At 41.9% G+C, this 19,755-nt stretch overlaps 1 protein-coding gene across 1 annotated transcript; it reads left to right on the forward strand.

Moving 5' to 3' along the window:
- The first annotated feature begins 4,272 nt into the window (after positions 1–4,272).
- On the forward strand, positions 4,273–14,363 carry adprhl1 (ADP-ribosylhydrolase like 1). Its single transcript, XM_060898275.1, is given in 7 exon segments — positions 4,273–4,664; positions 7,707–7,871; positions 8,018–8,143; positions 9,643–9,783; positions 10,404–10,531; positions 12,084–12,216; positions 14,065–14,363. Coding segments are annotated over 7 exon segments (1,206 nt in total). The 5' UTR covers positions 4,273–4,450.
- Positions 14,364–19,755: the final 5,392 nt, after the last annotated feature.

The following is a 19,755-nucleotide window of genomic DNA, read 5'->3' on the forward strand; positions in this document are numbered from 1 at the left end:
CCCTGCTTCAACTTTTCTACTTTTTGTAGTGTTAAAGTGAGACGGCCTTTCGATTTCATAAGATCGGTGAAATTTAGTTCCCTCTGAAATTTGGTCATTGTGACAGGTTTATTTCTGTAATATCTCAAAAATCCAGGTCATTCCATGGCTGGGAAGTTATTTAATTTGAGGGAATTCCCAAGCAAATAATGTGCATGAAATCGCCCGCTTCAAGCAGACAGAGGAAGTCCATGTACGCGTGCGCAGGTTTATCTTGACTGTGCACTGACGGTTATATCATTCTGTCACTAAACGAACAGCTGATCACACCGAGGTGCTCGCTGACCGCCGATATTTATTAGTTTGGTCCTGCGTTTCCTTTCCTTCACAACATAACGTCTTTTCTTCTCGCTTTCCGCTACTGTAGTCGATCTTTCACATTTCATTTGCACACTCGTGTCCTCCATTTTCCTCTCCTGTTTCAAATTTGTATCCCACAATGCCTTGCGCGAACAGGGAAAGCCCACCATGTGAGGCATGATGTAGTATCTTGAAACAGGAAAAAATGGTGGAGAATTTTGGGCCACGTGGCCCTAAATTCATTAATTGTTCTATTTTAAAAAAAGCTAATAAAATTGGAAGTCTGTGATTCGAATTCAGTAGCTTTCAGTCCACTAAACAAAAATAAGTGGGTGTCGGGGGGGAAATTCTTTTTATGGTCTATGCTTGAAAAATCTGAAAGGTGGTACAGCTTTAAGGCTTGTGATTTGTAATGGAGTTGATTCAGGATGTTCACTATTTGATTTACAAAATATTACAGTACAGGCATTTTAGCAGATGCTTTTATCCAGAGCAACGTAAAGCAGGGCCCTGATATATAGCAGTGGGCAGTTAGGGGTTAGGTGCCTTGTTCAAGGGCACTTCAGCTATTTCTGCTGGTCCAAGGAGTCAAACTGGTAACCTTTTGGGCCCAAAGCTACTTCTCTAACCTTTCGCCATGTCCCCCCCAAAAAAAAAATATATATATATATATGTTTAATAAGGCCTCTTTAGTGGTGCCACAGAAACTCATTTGCCTTCTTATCAGTAGTTGAGCGAGTTTGAATCATGATGGTTAACACTAGCCAATCATGAGTGTCTATGAACTCACGTATGTGGAAGAGGGTAGATAGTACTTCCCTTGGAGTATATTTTGCTGGCTTGACCAGCTCAAAAAGATGCAGTGGGTTGGCTTCACGTGTCTCGAAGGAAGCACGTGGTAGCCGACACCCTCGCTGGTTGGTAGCAGTCATGTGACATGGGGGACCTGGATACTGGTGGGAGGGATTTGCAGGTAATCAAACAAGGGTAAAAGCAAAAAGTCGACATTTCTGGGTTGCATAAGTATTCATCCCTATTCGTTACTTGGTACAACATCAAAGGCCGCTGTAGTTAAGTCTTTTGAGAGTTGGGAACATAACTTTGTAAACAATCCTCCAAACTATATTGATTTTCCCCCAACATTGTGGGCTAATTTTTGCATGTTGTAGTTCCAAGCTAAAAAAAAAAACCCTGTAAAATATAGAAAAGTTGCAGGAGCGCATACATATTCAAGGCACTGTATGTAGTGTGATGATGTTTGTCTCTTTACTAAGACTCCATTCTTGTCTATGGGTTTGGAGAGGATTTAGTGCTGATCCTGGACTGGCTGCTGGATTCTGGACTTGGCTTTCACTATGGTGCCATGGACACGGGCGCAGATAGAGGGGGGGACGGGGGGGATTCGTCCCACCCAGATTTAAATTCACCTCGTTCGGTCCCCCCCACTTATAGGGAGGAAAAAACGTCTATGCTGTCTTATTTCTTTGCATAAGGCAAACCTCACGGAAAAATCAAAAGACTAATTACCATTCAGTTTATTGAGGTGCACAGCAGTACAGACATAGTTGCAACTGCGCAGACTGCACAGGTTGCGAGCTCGAGCTTGGTTGCTAAGGTTACAAGTTTGACAGGCATATCGGGGACAGCTCCTCCTAGTTCAGGACCCCAACACGGCATGATGAAGGGTGCCAAAAGGCAGAAAACGATTGCATCGTTTTTTCAAAAAAAAAAAAAAAAACGACTAAGTAAACTGTGCCTTACTTTATCATATCACCTTGCAATTTTTTGATGGTCTGTTCAAAGTAATGTCGTAGTGAAAGTAAAATCATACGGAGTAGAGATGCCTTTCTGGTAGCCTCCTTCTTTCGGTGGTAGCCTGTAGATACAGTGCTCAGAAGGCAGTTTTAATGTTTAATCTGGCGTTCCCTGCCATAATTTCAGCGAGCATATTGTTTCATAAGGAAACTTTGCGAAGAGTTGTTGACTGACTGCCGCTCACGCAACACACAGGCATAGTTAGAAAGTCAGGATGCACTGGTTTACACTTTACACACACACACGTAGCCCAGCCTCTCGCTATGTTTAACAGTTGGAACTTAGCGGTTTTAAAACTAGTTTTGCAATTTCTGTGCGTGATGATAATGTGTAAACTTTGGATTTCCATAGGCTATGTTAAAATGTTATCATTGTCCTGGCCTGCAGGTAGTTCCTGGTGATGGCAGTGAGGGAGGTGAAATAACATGTATACACACTACCGTTCAAAAGTTTGGGGTCACCCAGACAATTTTGTGTTTTCCATGAAAAGTCACACTTTTATTTCCCACCATAAGTTGTAAAATGAATAGAAAATATAGTCAAGACATTTTTCTGGCCATTTTGAGCATTTAATCGACCCCACAAATGTGATGCTCCAGAAACTCAATCTGCTCAAAGGAAGGTCAGTTTTATAGCTTCTCTAAAGAGCTCAACTGTTTTCAGCTGTGCTAACATGATTGTACAAGGGTTTTCTAATCATCCATTAGCCTTCTGAGGCAATGAGCAAACACATTGTACCATTAGAACACTGGAGTGAGAGTTGCTGGAAATGGGCCTCTATACACCTATGGAGATATTGCACCAAAAACCACACATTTGCAGCTAGAATAGTCATTTACCACATTAGCAATGTATAGAGTGGATTTCTGATTAGTTTATACTGCAGTGGTTCTCAACCGGGGGGGCGCGCCCCCCTGGTGGGGCGCGGAGGTACTCCAGGGGGGTTGCGAGTAGGCTTCATGTATGGAGGAAAAAAAAAATCTGGGGCTAACAGGCTATAGTAGCTAAGCAGATGCAACACATTTACCCATGTCAAAATGCAGGACATTGGACTATTACATACAAATCAATACTATTATAAAATCTATCATCAATCTATCATAAAATCTTGTGTGTAGGTTATTTTAAGCCCGTGACGCGAACATGACGCAACGTCACGTGAGTGAGTCTGCATACCGTGGCCACCGTGTGAGTGCTTGCCACACACACACTAGTCTGGTTTCTTGCCGAGTTAACTCGTGCTGACTCTCGCTAGTCTACTATCATCAATCCATCGATACAGCGCAAAACCCAAACAGTCTTTTTAAAGACTACTACCCCACACTGTATTTTTGCTTTCCCCATTTCAGCTCTACCCAAATAATTTGTTGTTTTTGTTGTTTTCTTACTGCTAGTCTACCATGGATAATGCTACTACTGCTGCTACTGCTACTACTACTACTACTAATAATAATAATCTAGCCCAGGGCTATCTATCTATCTATCTATCTATCTATCTATCTATCTATCTATCTATCTATCTATCTATCTATCTATCTATCGGTCGATATAAGGTGCTGTAGGTCGGGTGGCGTCACTGCGGGTGAGTGTGTTTGGGGACGGGGTGAGAACAGGGGCCCCCAACTGCAATGAACCAGCTTTGGTGGGGCCCAGGTTGCAAAAGGTTGAGAACCCCTGGTTTAAAGTGATCTTCATTGAAAAGAACAGTGCTTTTCTTTCAAAAATAAGGACATTTCAAAGTGACCCCAAACTTTTGAACGGTTGTGTGTGTGTGTGTATGTATGTATGTATGTGTGTGTGTGTGTGTGTGTATATATATATATATATATATATATATATATATATATATATATATATACACACACAAAATGGAATCATTTGCTGACAGCTCAGTCCCCCCCAGTTCAAAAATCCTATCTGCGCCCCTGGCCATGGAGATTGCCTTTTTAGGAGATACCTGATCACAGCAACACAAAGAAGGCTTGGTGATAAGATACTGCTGGTTGTGTGTGTGAGAGAGAGAGATGAATATGGCCCTGGTGATTAGGAACAGTGACTGGGAGGGGACAGAGGAGGGGGTATTTGCTGATTTTTGGTCTGACTGTACTCTATAGAGCTTTTGGACACTGAGGTAGTGAAACCCAATCTGGAACAATACCAAACCAAAGGGATAAGGCTAGAAAAGACTGGCAGTCCAGTCTCCTGTAGGGTCCCGTCAAACATCTAGCCAAGAACCCCAGCTATTACTCTTGCCTGAAGATATTTTTTAGATGGTTTGGATTTGAAAAGGCACCTGATGGAGAAATTCCAGGCCGCAATGCTCCTTGGTGCGGTAGGAGATTCACTGGGATACGGCAAAGGCCGCTGGGAAAGCTGCATGTCAGGGTCTCAGATACAGAAAGAGCTCTCAGCTCTTGGGGGACTGGCAGCCCTTAAACTCGATCCAGAAAACTGGCCTTTGAGTGACGGAGCTCTGATGCACATGACCACAGCGGAGGCTCTTGTTACAGGTAAGGATGTGTCCACATCTAGAAAGGTCAAATTGATTGCATGTTACTACTTACCATTTTCAACTTCACCATAGCATCATACATACCCTTAGTAATAGTTTCACTGGACTTATGTAGTGGTTGCTAAATAACATGCTTTAAGATGAAGAACTCCGTAATAAGCCAGGAGTTTTAGAGTTAGACAAGGAATGCTAAACTTTATGTTCTTGCCAGAAAGACGACGACGACGACTTCAGATCTGCCAGTTGCTATGTTTCACACTTGGAGCACTTGGGTATAATCTGACTTTAGCCTCTGTATTACCATTGCTTTTAAAAATAAACATTTCCTCATTGGAGAATTTATTGTACCTTCGTCTTGTTGGTACACTTTGCAACAGGAGCTACAGTGATATGGTTTGTGGATTTTGTTTCATGTTTCGTTCCACTGTACTAATCCTCTGGGTTGTTTTTTTTTTTTATTAAGATGGAAACTGCTTGGTTTTAGTTTCAGAATAAGGAAGAAGATGGAAGCAAGTTGCTTAATGGTAAATGTGTACGTTCTGTTGGTTGTTCTTTATATTTGCCATATATAGTAGGGGGAAAAAAAAGAGGTCACGTACCCATCGTTATCCCTGGTGACCATGACACAGGCAAACATTTGATCTCATAAACAGTTGCTGACTTTCATATATGTGCATTCACAACAATAACATGCCCTCCTCCCTGTTATCTGTGTGCCCATTAATACGAGAGTGGAATTTGAATTTATCCTCTTCTCATCTATGGATGCATTTTCAGCAATACAGAACTCAAGTTGTAGATAAGCCTGCCATCTTTTAATCCCTTAATACCTCAAAGTACCCATCATCCTGTATCATACAACACTTAAACTCCAGTTGTCTTCAGCCACAGGGTTGCCACCAAGCTGAGAATAGATCTACCACTATGGGACAATGCTGGCCATTGGACCAGCATCATCAGCGGGTCATTCAAAGCATTCTGCTTTTCTCCTAACAGGAACAAGAACAGACTCTTGGATGAGGTTCCTGCTTATTCAAATGCCACATGCCACCTAATCACATCCACAGCTCCTCACTGGCTTAGTTCACGTCAGCGGCCACTAAGGGAATTCCTAAGCCTGCTGGGCCTATATATATGAGCTCTGTTTTAGGGATGTGGACAGACAGAATAGAGGGTGTGTGGCTACTGATGAGCCCCACTAATGCCTGGAAAGTATCCCTTTCCAACGGTCTTATACACATGGCTAAATTTAGCCTGACGCACTACTGCTCAGTTGCCTGGAATGCCAAGCATAACAATACCACATGACGATATGAAATTCCTAGAGATAAAAAGTGTTCACCGTTCTGATTTGTGACATCATTTAGCAAAAGTTGGGGAAAATGTCTCAAACTATATACAGTGGGGCAAAAAAGTATTTAGTCAGCCACCAATTGTGCAAGTTCTCCCACTTAAAAAGATGAGAGAGGCCTGTAATTTTCATCATAGGTACACTTCAACTATGAGAGACAGAATGGGGAGGAAAGAATCCAGGAAATCACATTGTAGGATTTTTAATGAATTAATTGGTAAATTCCTCGGTAAAATAAGTATTTGGTCACCTACAAACAAGCAAGATTTCTGGCTCTCACAGACCTGTAACAACTTCTTTAAGAGGCTCCTCTGTCCTCCACTCGTTACCTGTATTAATGGCACCTGTTTGAACTCGTTATCAGTATAAAAGACACCTGTCCACAACCTCAAACAGTCACACTCCAAACTCCACTATGGCCAAGACCAAAGAGCTGTCAAAGGACACCAGAAACAAAATTGTAGACCTGCACCAGGCTGGGAAGACTGAATCTGCAATAGGTAAGCAGCTTGGTGTGAAGAAATCAACTGTGGGAGCAATTATTAGAAAATGGAAGACATACAAGACCACTGATAATCTCCCTCGATCTGGGGCTCCACACAAGATCTCACCCCGTGGGGTCAAAATGATCACAAGAGCGGTGAGCAAAAATCCCAGAACCACACAGGGGGGACCTAGTGAATGACCTGCAGAGAGCTGGGACCAAAGTAACAAAGGCTACCATCAGTAACACACTACGCCGCCAGGGACTCAAATCCTGCAGTGCCAGATGTGTCCCCCTGCTTAAGTCAGTACATGTCCAGGCCCGTCTGAAGTTTGCTAGAGAGCATTTGGATGATCCAGAAGAGGACTGGGAGAATGTCATATGGTCAGATGAAACCAAAATAGAACTTTTTGGTAAAATTCAACTTGTCGTGTTTGGAGGAGAAAGAATGCTGAGTTGCATCCAAAGAACACCATACCTACTGTGAAGCATGGGGGTGGAAACATCATGCTTTTGGGCTGTTTTTCTGCAAAGGGACCAGGACGACTGATCCGTGTAAAGGAAAGAATGAATGGGGCCATGTATCGTGAGATTTTGAGTGAAAACCTCCTTCCATCAGCAAGGGCATTGAAGATGAAACGTGGCTGGGTCTTTCAGCATGACAATGATCCCAAACACACCACCCGGGCAACGAAGGAGTGGCTTCGTAAGAAGCATTTCAAAGTCCTGGAGTGGCCTAGCCAGTCTCCAGATCTCAACCCCGTAGAAAATCTTTGGAGGGAGTTGAAAGTCCGTGTTGCCCAGCGACAGCCCCAAAACATCACTGCTCTAGAGGAGATCTGCATGGAGGAATGGGCCAAAATACCAGCAACAGTGTGTGAAAACCTTGTGAAGACTTACAGAAAACGTTTGACCTCTGTCATTGCCAACAAAGGGTATATAACAGAGTATTGAGATGAACTTTTGTTATTGACCAAATACTTATTTTCTACCATGATTTACAAATAAATTCTTTAAAAATCAGACAATGTGATTAACTGGATTTTTTTTTCTCATTTTGTCTCTCATAGTTGAGGTATACCTATGATGAAAATTACAGGCCTCTCTCATCTTTCTAAGTGGGAGAACTTGCACAATTGGTGACTGACTAAATACTTTTTTGCCTCACTGTAACTGACTATGCTGCATTGTGTTGTTTTGGCAAGACTATTGGTGTCTGGAAGATTTGTACAGAGAAGTTGTGCGTCTCCTTGTGGCAGCCATGGTGTCCCTTCAAGGCCGAACTCCTGACCCCAGCACAGTAGAAACTTGTGCCTGCCTCAAACCTGACAACTACCTGCTGGCCTGGCACACGCCGTTTAATGAAAAAGGTACACCTTTATCCATAACAGTGATCCAGTCCTGTACCAGAACTGCTTATTACTTGGTTTTGTATTTATTTATTTATTTATTTATTATTATTATTATTATTATTATTATTATTATCTATCATGACAATACTTACCAATGCTAACAGGTTCTGGTTTTGGAGCCTCCACAAAGGGTATGTGTGTGGGCATGCGCTACTGGCAGCCTGAAAGACTGGAAAACCTGGTGGAAGTGGGCATTGAAATAGGCCGGATGACCCATAACCATCCCATAGGTACCACATGGTCCTCATGCTACAGCAAGCCATAGAATCATGACTAGCCAAGAAACCAACTTCCAATAGTATGGTCCAGTTATTAATTCTCAGATATAGTGGGAATTAGCTAGTTGAGATGAAATACAGTACTGAGTACATCCTTCCTCTTCAGCGTTCCCCACCCCCAGTAAAGCCACACACACAAAATGCATGCATACAAGCTGCCTAGGCTGGAGTGCATGAATGCTAGCGCAAGACTGGGCGCTTTCTAAATACGCCAGAAGTGTGATTTGACAGGCAAGGCTAGATACTTTTGTGATTGGTGTGATGCTACAGTGACCAGAGTTTTAAAGATATATTATGTTAACGTTTTCTAGAATGTTATGCCCAGGTCAGATGGCAGAAAGATGCATGCTGCGACCTGCAATCGGTCGGGTGGCGACTGATCGCAGGTGGACACAAGCATTTTGCGTCAAATCCTTCGTTGTGGTCAGACGTATTGCAAGACACAGAGTTTTTAAGCTGAATCAACCAGTCGGAATTAGACGCAACTAGATGGAAAACCTTTAAAAATATAAGGCCATAAGACTGCTTGCAGGTTGTTGTCAACGATTTGCAGGTGCAGTCTGCGTCTACTTGCGATGCATTGCAGCCATCTCTAAAGACTCGTCTTCCCCTGCGTCTAGCTGCCACTACCTGCTTCAACCTGCGATTGGTCACTCAAGCTTTGCACAACCGCCTGCCTCTACATGCATCAACCTGCTATTTGCACCAATTGGAAGCGAATCGCAGCTGAAATGCAAATAGATCATGATCCACTTGCGTCCACCTGCCTCTACTAAAGACCCTCTGCAACATTCTGACGTTATCTGTGTCATCGTGCGTTAACGCAAGACCAGTCTTGCGTCTGCCTGCGATTTTAGTTGAAAACTAGTTGCAGCCTGCCATCTGACCTGGGCATTATGAGAACTTCATAACCTTCACAAAATGGATTCTGGAGAAATTGCACTCGTCATCTTCCCATGCCATCTTACCTCTTATGTTCTGTGTACCAGTATTATTAAGCAATGTCTGCTCCAGGTCACTGCTTTTAGATTTTACTTTTAAAAACGCGGAGTTGGGGGTCTCTACATCTCGATAATGACCAGTATAAACAACACTGATGTAAATTGAGCCCCAAATGTTTTTGGGGAAACTCTCTGCTCAGTTAGGCAAACACAAAATGTTTATGTAAGGATTGTTTTACTGGATGCCATAAAGGCAGTGATGCGGTCATTAATGACTGGATGGTTTTAGTGGTACAGTATATTGGGATTTTATTAAACTATTTTCTAGCATTACATTTTTTTTCTTCTATTAAGACAATGATACAAATCCATTTGAATGAAACATAAATTTCAAAATCGAATGAAAATCAGAAAGAAATAGTAGTAGGTGATATATACTTGGAGGATTATTAATGAGGGTTAGTTAGAAAAGAACTGGAATGGAAGCTAAGACTCTGATTTCATGTGCAGGCTTTTTGGGATCTCTTTGTACTGCCCTGTTTGCCTCATATGCAGTCCAAGGCAAGCCGGTGGTGAACTGGGGCCGTGATCTCATGAAGGTGATCCCCAAGGCTGAAGATTACTGCAGGAAGACTATACGCCACATGGCAGGTTAGGAACCTAAGTGTGACAATGGACAGTCATAAAATTACACACAATAGATATAAACACAAGTGTGTAGGCATCCTGTTATGCAATAAGTCTTTCTGAGATGTTTTTCTGTTCACCACATTTGTGAAGTGTTTGTTTTTATGAGTTACTGTAGCCTTCCTGTCAGCTTGAACAAGTGATCGTTATCCTCAGACCTGACAAGACATTTCCATCGCAGAACTGCTGCTCGCTGGATATTTCTTCTTTTTTTTTCACACCAACTCCATAGACCGTCATGCATGAAAATTCCAGAAGATCCGCACTTTCTGAAATACTCCAACCAGCCCATCTGACACCATCAACCGTGCCACAGTCAATCAAATTTGACATGTATTTGCATGATTTTATGCAAGTGCTGCCACATGATTGATTGACTTTTAGTTAACTGCTTGAATGAACAGGGGTACAGGTGTTCCTAGTAAAGTGACTTGTGATTACCAGTAGTGGCGAGTAATTGGACTTGGCTTGGTATTTTATTGGCGCTGTGTAATCCTGTTGGTTACCTTAATGCTTCCAAGTTTAATAGGGTAAGAGCGACGTTCCTAAACCCTGCTCACTGTGTGAATAATCTCTCTTTCCAGAATACCAGGAGAAATGGTTTTACTTTGAAGCCAAGTGGCAGTTCTATTTGCAGGAGAGAGGGATTGAAGAGGAAGGACAGAACAAGCCTCTTTTTCCTAATTCATATGACGCAGATGAGACAGATAAGGTTAGGCCTTGTCATTTTTAATTGCGTCTTAATTTACTTTCATTTCACAAGCTGTTATCCACCATTTGTCACAGAATCTACAGGCATAGATTTGGACTCGCTCTAGCACTACGTTCAGACTGCAACCTGAAACGACCCATATCCGATTTGTTGTGAAATCCGATTTTTTTTTTGTTAGGCCGTTCACATTACCAATTATATGAGACTTGTATGCGATCTCCAATATAAACGGAAAACGACCCAAAAGTGTCCCGCATGCGCAAATTGACACGTAATAAGCACATCTACGTAATACGTAAACCAAAAAAAAAGCGCACTCTTCAAGTTTGCAAGTAAAGCATGGAGATGAGGCGAGACCTGGCGATGTGGTTTTTGTGGCGGCGGCGGAACTCGCACAATAATCTGATTAATGTGGGCAGCAGACTAATGAGACCGAAGGTGTCAAATTACTGGAAATTTCCAGAACAATCTTATATTCTTGTAATACAGGATGGTTTAACATCCAGGTCCCTACCAAATCCACCATTAGCTTGATCAATTCTATAAAAGTCTATTTAAATTCTGAAAACTGTATAAATGTTGTTGTTTTCCACCAAAGAGGCGGGATTATCCAACGCAGAATAGTGGCGTTTGTCTCTTGTTGATGACGTGTAGGTCGCATGAATGCGACCTGTCCGGTCAGACTGCAGTCGCATGTGAAAATAACGGATATGCATCGGAATTAGGACCACATATCCAAGCGGCCTGGGTCGCATGTGAAAAAATCGGATCTGTGTCGTTCAGATTGTCAATAACAAATCGGATACAGGTCGCATATGGGCAAAAAAATCGGATATGGGTCGTTTCAGGGTGCAGTCTGAACGTAGTCTTGCTATCAAAGTTAATGTAATAAATATAATATAAGCCAGTTGGCTGTACGTGTGTATATTTTTATATATAAAATATATATAAAAACAACTGTATCCCCCACCCCAGACACACGCACATGGGTAAAACTACTGGCAAACAGAAAGCTGTACATACCAGTAGAAATCAGTAATTGTATACAATGATTGTTCTGGTAGTACAGATATTGTTGAAAATCTAACAGTGGGTGTGTCATGGTGGTACAATGGATAGTGTTGCTGCCTTTTAGCTCAAAGGTACTCGGTTTGATCCTGAGCTCAGGTTACTTTGAATTGAGTTTTGCATGTTCTCTCCAAGTCTGCACAGGAGAGTACTGCATGCCAGTAAGTAGAACAGCAACATTTTAATCTATCCCAAGGTCAATCCAGGGTGTATTCCTACTTTGGGCTCATTGTTCCTGGGATAGGCTCCTGATCCACAATGACCCTGACCAAGATAAGACGCTTACTGAAGATAAATGAATGAAAGGACAAAGAAAGTAACAATAACAGTTTTCTAACATAGCCGGTAATGCCCATAGACGCAGTTAACTAGAATATAAATTAGACCTTATCTTTGCTTACCCAAGTAGCTTATCAACTGTCAGTGAAATCACCAGCACTGAATGTAGTTGTCAGTAACAGTAATTATACTGCACCTCTGTCAGGTGTATAAGAGCTGGAGCTCTGAAGGCCGAGGAGGGCATAGGGGCCACGATGCACCCATGATCGCCTATGATGCTCTGCTGGCTGCAGGCTCAGACTGGGGAGAACTGTGTAAACGGGCCATGTTTCATGGAGGTGAAGTGTCAATATTAACCCAAAACCAAATTCATTACAAAAGTGTATGTATATGCATATGTGGATAAAGGTGGTAGGAACATAATTATGCACATTTTGTTGTTTTAGGCCCAAATTCAGTTCTGTCTTCATTTTCATGGAGATGTAAACATGATGAGATTATATAGTGTCTTGTGAAAGTATTCATCCCCCTTGGCGTTTGTCCTGTTTTTGTTGCATTACAAACTGGAATTAAAATGGATTTTTGGAGGGTTAGCACCATTTGATTTACACAACATGCCTACCACTTTAAAGGTGCATATTGTTGTTTTATTGTGACACAAACAATAATTAAGATGAAAAAACAGAAATCTGGAGTGGGCATAGGTATTCATCCCCCTAAAGTCAATACTTTGTAGAGCCACCTTTTGCTGCAATTACAGCTGCAAGTCTCTTGGGGTATGTCTCTATTAGCTTAGCGCATCTAGCCACTGGGATTTTTGCCCATTCCTCAAGGCAAAACTGCTCCAACTCCTTCAAGTTAGATGGGTTGCGTTGGTGTACAGCAATCTTCAAGTTATGCCAGATTCTCAATTGGATTGAGGTCTGGGCTTTGACTAGGCCATTCCAAGACATTTAAATGCTTCTCTTTAAACCACTCCAGTGTAGCTTTAGCAGTATGTTTAGGGTCATTGTCCTGCTGGAATGTGAACCTTCGTCCCAGTCTCAAACTTCTGGCTGACTCAAACAGGTTTTCCTCCAGAATTGCCCTGTATTTAGTGTCATCCATCTTTCCTTCAGTCCTGACCAGCTTTCCTGTCCCTGCAGATGAAAAACATCCCCACAGCATGATGCTGCCACCACCATGCTTCACTGTAGGAATGGTGTTCTCAGGCTGTTGGGTTTGCGCCACACGTGGCGTTTCCAACAATGGCCAAAAAGATCAATTTTAGTCTCATCTGACCAGAGAATCTTCTTCCATGTGTTTTGTGGAGTCTGCCACATGCTGTTGAGCAAACTCCAAACGTGTTTTCTTATTTTTTTTTTTTTTTGGCCACTCTTCCATAAAGCCCCACTCTGTGGCGTGTACAGCTTAAAGTGGTCCTATGGACAGATACTCCCATCTCCGCTGTGGATCTTTGCAGCTCCTTCAGTGTTATCTTTGGTGTCTTTGTTGCATCTCTGATTAATGCCCTCCTTGCCCGGTCTGTGAGTTTTGGTGGGCGGCCTTCTCTTGTCAGGCTTGTAGTGGTGCCATATTCTTTCCATTTTGCTATAATGGATTTAATGGTGCTCCCTGGGATATTCAAAGTTTGGGATATTTTTTTTTTTTTTTATAACCCAACCCTGATCTATACTTCTCCACAACTTTGTCTCTGACCTGTTTGGAGGCTCCTTGGTTTTCATGTTGCTTGCTTAGTAGTGTTGCAGAGTCAGGGTCCTTCCAGAACAGGTTGATTTATACAGACATCATGTGACACTTTGATTGCACACATGGATCTTAATCAACTAATTATGTGACCTTATGAAGTGAATTGGTTGGACCAGCTCTTAATTAGGGGTTTCATATGAAAGGGGGTGAATGCCTATGCACACTCCAGATTTCTGTTTTTTTTTCATTGTAATTATTGTTTGTCACAATTTAAAAAAAAAAAATTGCACCTTTTTAAAGTGGTAGGCATGTTGTGTAAATCAAATGATGCTAACTCCCCAAAAATCCATGTAACAAAACAGGACAAACACCAAGTAGGATGAATACTTTTTCAAGACCCTGTATGTGTAATGAAACAGTTAAACCATTAACATTATGCTATAGAAATGTAGATAATGACATCCTGGCAGTAAAATTGATGATTTGTACTCTTCCAGGAGAGAGTAGCGTGACAGGTCTGATTGCTGGCTGTCTCTATGGCCTGCTTTATGGCCTGAACCAAGTACCTCCAGGACTATACCAAGACCTGGACAAGAGGGAGAAATTAGAAGAGCTTGGAGCCAAACTGTACCACATGGCAGCTGCAGAAAAGTATATAGAGAAGTAACACTGTGCTCCTCACCTCCTTGTTCACACAGGAAGTTCACATGGTTCCCAAGCCGCACAGCTACACACCCCTCCTGTACCTGTTCTCAGTGTTCTATTCTCTCTGACACCTCCATCCTTTGTCAGTTAACAGATTTCTAAATTAAGTCGAATTTCAAAGTTTGGTGTAACCAGAAGGACTGCTAATTTCTGCAAAGAAGAAATGCAAATTAATCAGTCCTTTATTTAAACAGTTTTGCTGTTTCAGTGACAAAGTATGTGTAACTTATTTAAAAAAAAAAAAACACCTTATGATTGTTTGCCCCAAGAGATTTTTATGTAGTTTGGCCAGGAGCTTTGTCAATCCATGATATCTGGTCAAATTATAGTAAAAAGTATTGCATGTGTGCATGTTCTAGTGCATGTATATTATGTAAATTAAAAGACCTCAAACAGACCTTACTTTGTGAGAATTTGATTTCTTACCAAAATCCTATTCTAATTGCAGTACCATGCAGGTAAGCAAATAGTATTCTTGTGCTTGTCTAAACTTCAGACCTTTCACACTACATGATATAATGTAACATTTATTGGGCATTTGCATAATGTAATGATTTTAAATAACTGATGTTCGATCTTCAGATACTATTCTTCTATCTGAAGATATCCTAGAGAATTATAAGGTCCTCAGGGGAGAAGACAATGTCTAAAATGATGTAGTGTGAAACCTCCCACTCCCAAATAAATCCTCTAAACCTTTTCTAGCCCTGTTATATCCCTGCTATAAACCTAACCCTTATTCATCTCAAATGCACAAAGCAGTTTTACAGCAGAGGCTCTGATTCTTAGAGAATAACCAAATCCCCATTCTTGCCTTGCTTTTGCTATGTAGAGGTCTCTGTAGAAGGGGAGGGGGAAGGAATATTACAAATACTCTATTGAGGATCTCTGAGCATAAAAAAGGGCTCTTTTATTTCATACAGAGCAGAACAGGAAAGGCCTCAAGGAGTCATTGCCCCAGAGACCAACGTAGCAGTAAATGCCAGGATGCTTAAACAGCTAATGTTGAAACGCTCAACCAGTCCAGTGGTCCGAGAGATTCTGGACACACTACTACAATATATAACCCAGGAATTGCCATTTCGAGGTCCAGATACCCAGAAGAGGCCAGTAAAAAAGAATGCCATGACTAGGAATACTAAGAAAGCAGCGGTTCGTCAACCTACCACCTTCCAGATTCTGCAGTCCAAGTATCTGTTGGCCAACCCCAGACCAGCCTTAACCCATAGAAGGGAAGTGGGTACTTTGAATTTAAAAATGGTTCATGGGATCAAAAAAGCTGACAAATCCATTCGTGATACAGGGCAAGAAGTTAAGGGACGGAGGTTCAGAGTGCAAGACGTGATTGCCAAATTTGCAGCTGTTGAGCAGAATGAGAAGGAACATGAGACTAGAGACTTGGTCAGACAGGTTAACATGGGTCCTGTTTTGTCTGATATGATGAAAAGACTTGAAGATCTGTCAAACATGCAAAAAAGAAGTTATTTATTTGAATACAGGAAGCAAGACCGTGCAGATGAGTCTAACCCAAAGGGGATGAAGAAAGTGACTAAACAAAAGAAAGCTCAAGATTTATTGATCTTTGATAAGCAAGAGAGACAGGTGATCGGTAAATATACCAGCTCAAAGTTACACAGCAGTAGTCTTGAGGAACAGCAAAGTCCTTTGGCAATCGTAAAAAGCTTACCGTGCAGCTTACTCAAGGCTGAACAAGACCTTGTTTCGAAAAAACTGGTAAGCCGTCTCCGTTTACCTCTGACTCCGCAGACAGTGAGGTATGGAAGAGTCAAGATGACTTCCTTCAGTGCTTTGTTGGTGGACTCTCAATCTGAGCCTGAATATGGACTTATAGTGATGGAGAACCCACAGAAGTGGAATCTAGCCACAGTCTTGCCACCCCCTGATATTTGGGAACTGGCCTGTTCAACAAGAGAGAGTTTGGAACATCACTACTACAAACAGCATTTACAACTACAACTTCATAAAAATGGTACAGAGGCGCCATGCTCTGACCAGGCAGGATTACAAATCTTGAAGCCACTGGTGTCTGAGATTCAGCATAAGATGTATGAGGAGGTCCTTCAGAATGGTACAGCAGAGTTCTTTCGATATAAAGATCAGCATTCACAGAATGGGCATCCAGATTGTCACAAAAGACCTTTACTTACATATAATGATGGGGATTCATCAGGTGATTGTGAAAAAGATGACTTTATGATGTGTCTCAAAAGTCCTATACTTCAGTTGAAATCACAGATAGACAATCATGCTTCTCTGACCCTACAAAGATCCAGTGCCTCATATTCACCAGAGCAGAGCGTGATGTCCAATAACTGTCTTTCATCAGAAGTACTGGTAGGTAAACCCATGAGAATCAACATTGAGAGTCTGGAGTCCATGACCTCTTCATCGTTATTCACACCAATAAACAGTACAACATTTGAGGACTGTGACAACCAAATGTCACAACACACATCTCAAAATGTAACCTCCTGTACAGCAAAAGCCTGCCACGATTCAGCAAGTCATGCTGGCAATGAGCAAGAAGGCAATTCATGCAGCCAGAAGACATCAGACAGACAGTTTTCACAAATAATGATGGATGAACAAAATCTACCATCACCAAAGGAGTACGCAAAATACACAACATTTAATTATAGTGATACCTCAGTGATGAGATCTTATATACCCAAGACTATTAGAGTCACTGATACTTTCAACTTCTGATCCCTCAACATGCGTTCAGCATCACTTCTGAACTGCACGTTTATTAGTCAGCTTCAATCAAGAGTGAAGAGATTATTCTAAATGTAGACCAGCATAGAGTCAACAAACAAGATATACACAATATGGCCAAAAGAATGTGGACACCTGACCGTCACATCTCCAGTATATGTGGTTCTCCAAACTGTTGGCACAATGTTGGAAGCACACAATTGTATAGAATATCTTTGTATCACTTCACTAGAACTAAAAGGCCCAAACCTGTTCCAGTATGACAGTGCCCCTGTGAACAAAGAGTGCTACTTGAAGGCATGGTTTGCCAAGTTTGGAGTAGAAGAACTTGAGTGTCCTGCACAGAGCCCTGACCGCAACACCACTGAACACTTTTGGAATGTACTGGAACACTTACTGAACCCCAGGCCTCCTCACCCAACATCAGTGTCTGACCTCACTAATGCTGTTGTACCTGAATGGGTAAATCACCACAGCCAAAATCTAGTGGAAAAATCTAACCTTCCCAGAAGAGTGGAGATTATTATAACAGTAAAGAAGGAACTAAATCTGGTATGAGATTTTCAGAAAGGGTGGCATGGTGGTGGAGTGATTAGCACTGTCGCCTCACAGTAAGAAGGTTCTGGGTTCGAGCCCTGTGTGGAGTTTGCATGTTCTCCCCGTGTCTGCGTGGGTTTCCTCCAAGTGCTCCGGTTTCCCCCACAGTCCAAAGACATGCAGGTTAGGCTAATTGGTGACTCTAAATTGACCGTAGGTGTGAATGGTTGGTTGTCTCTATGTGTCAGCCCTGCGATGATCTGGCGACTTGTCCAGGGTGTACCCCGCCTCTCGCCCATAGTTGGCTGGGATAGGCTCCAGCTTGCCCACGACCCTGTACAGGGTAAACGGTTATGGATAGATGGATTTTCAGAAATCACATATGGGTGTGATAGTCAGTGTCCACAAACATTTGGCCATATGATGTATAAAAACAGAGCTGCCGACATGTGGTTTAGCCACAACGTTTACAATTTTTGGCCCCTTGCTTTGAAAGACACATTAAAAAAATACACTTTTCTGCAGTCAAACGTGAATGAAATTCACTGAAGGGGAAAGGACGCGGGACATTGACTTGTGTATTCATGAACCTTGTTCTTGTGAACCAATAGAAACCAAGGGAGTGAATAGTTTGTGTTTCTGTTTATTTTTCATTCAGTATGTATTGTATAGGTTCTATTTTATACATGTAAGTATACTGTTCATGTAGAAGAACAAATGCAACCATCAAGTTATCATCGCTGAAAGCAAATTGAATGTCACCTTTAACTTGTGATATTTAAATTGGAGCGATTATCTTTGATGACAAATTAAACTTTTAACCGAATATACAGTACATATTGGATATGAATGCATTTAAAGATATACAGGGGAAGTAGAGCTTTTCACAGAGTGACCATGTGTACTCCTGCAAAACATTAAACTCCACTGTCCTAATATTTGTGGAGGGCACTGTTACCACCCTGCTCCACCTGCCCATGCGTTTCTAACAGAAATACTTAACAATAAAAAGCACTTTAGGGCTTTGACCTCAGCCATTATATTTAATGATGCACTGTAAATAAAGTGATGTAATGGAAATTCCAGCGAGACGTTTTGTAATATTAGCAACACACCCGGTTGATTCACAAGGGAGTGGAATAGCTCTTCAAAGGAAAAAGAAGCTATTATTTATGCATATCATTGTCTATAGCAGGCATAAGTCTGTTACTTGTGATTAAGTCAGTACATGCCTGTATGGTTTATTCATTATAGATACTGTATGTACTGTATTTAAAAAAAAAAAAACTTCAAGGTTAAACCTCTGTACCTCTTGTATGTCAGTCTGTTTGCTCTTTGTGATTAACGAGAGGACTGTTTGTTGAAACACACCTGACCTGGTTTTCCCATAGCAGATAAATGCTAACTCTGTCATTTTTAATGGCATAGCAGTAACAGTTTTTGGTGTTGTTAAAGCACAATTTTATGGAAATATCGTGATGCCACTGAGCCCAAATTCTGCTCATATTGTCCACGGTCCGACCATGTCATTTCAAATCAGCCCAATTTTGAAAAAAAAACAACAACTGATTTAACATGTGAGGTTTAACCATTTATTATTCACAACAGTGCTCAGTACTGGAAGGAGAAGGTGAAATGGCATGAGGAAAACTAATAAGGGGTAACCTTGAAAACGATTGAATGAAAGTTTGTTTTTGACTTCGAGATCTGCATTAAATGCTTGCTGAAATAATCTTCCAAGTAGCAGACTTCGTACCGTTTAATTCATACAGATTGTGGGTAAAAGAACTAGGGGTGGGTGATATGACTCAAATAGCATGTCACAAAACTTCAATGGGCGGCACGGTGGTGTAGTGGTTAGTGCTGTCGCCTCACAGCAAGAAGGTCCTGGGTTCGAGCCCCGTGGCCGGCGAGGGCCTTTCTGTGCGGAGTTTGCATGTTCTCCCCGTGTCCGCGTGGGTTTCCTCCGGGTGCTCCGGTTTCCCCCACAGTCCAAAGACATGCAGGTTAGGTTAACTGGTGACTCTAAATTGACCGTAGGTGTGAATGTGAGTGTGAATGGTTGTCTGTGTCTATGTGTCAGCCCTGTGATGACCTGGCGACTTGTCCAGGGTGTACCCCGCCTTTCGCCCGTAGTCAGCTGGGATAGGCTCCAGCTTGCCTGCGACCCTGTAGAAGGATAAAGCGGCTACAGATAATGAGATGAGAAT

The sequence above is a fragment of the Neoarius graeffei genome, chromosome 18 (genome assembly GCF_027579695.1).
Source record: "Neoarius graeffei isolate fNeoGra1 chromosome 18, fNeoGra1.pri, whole genome shotgun sequence".
NCBI classification, from domain to species: Eukaryota; Metazoa; Chordata; class Actinopteri; order Siluriformes; family Ariidae; genus Neoarius; species Neoarius graeffei.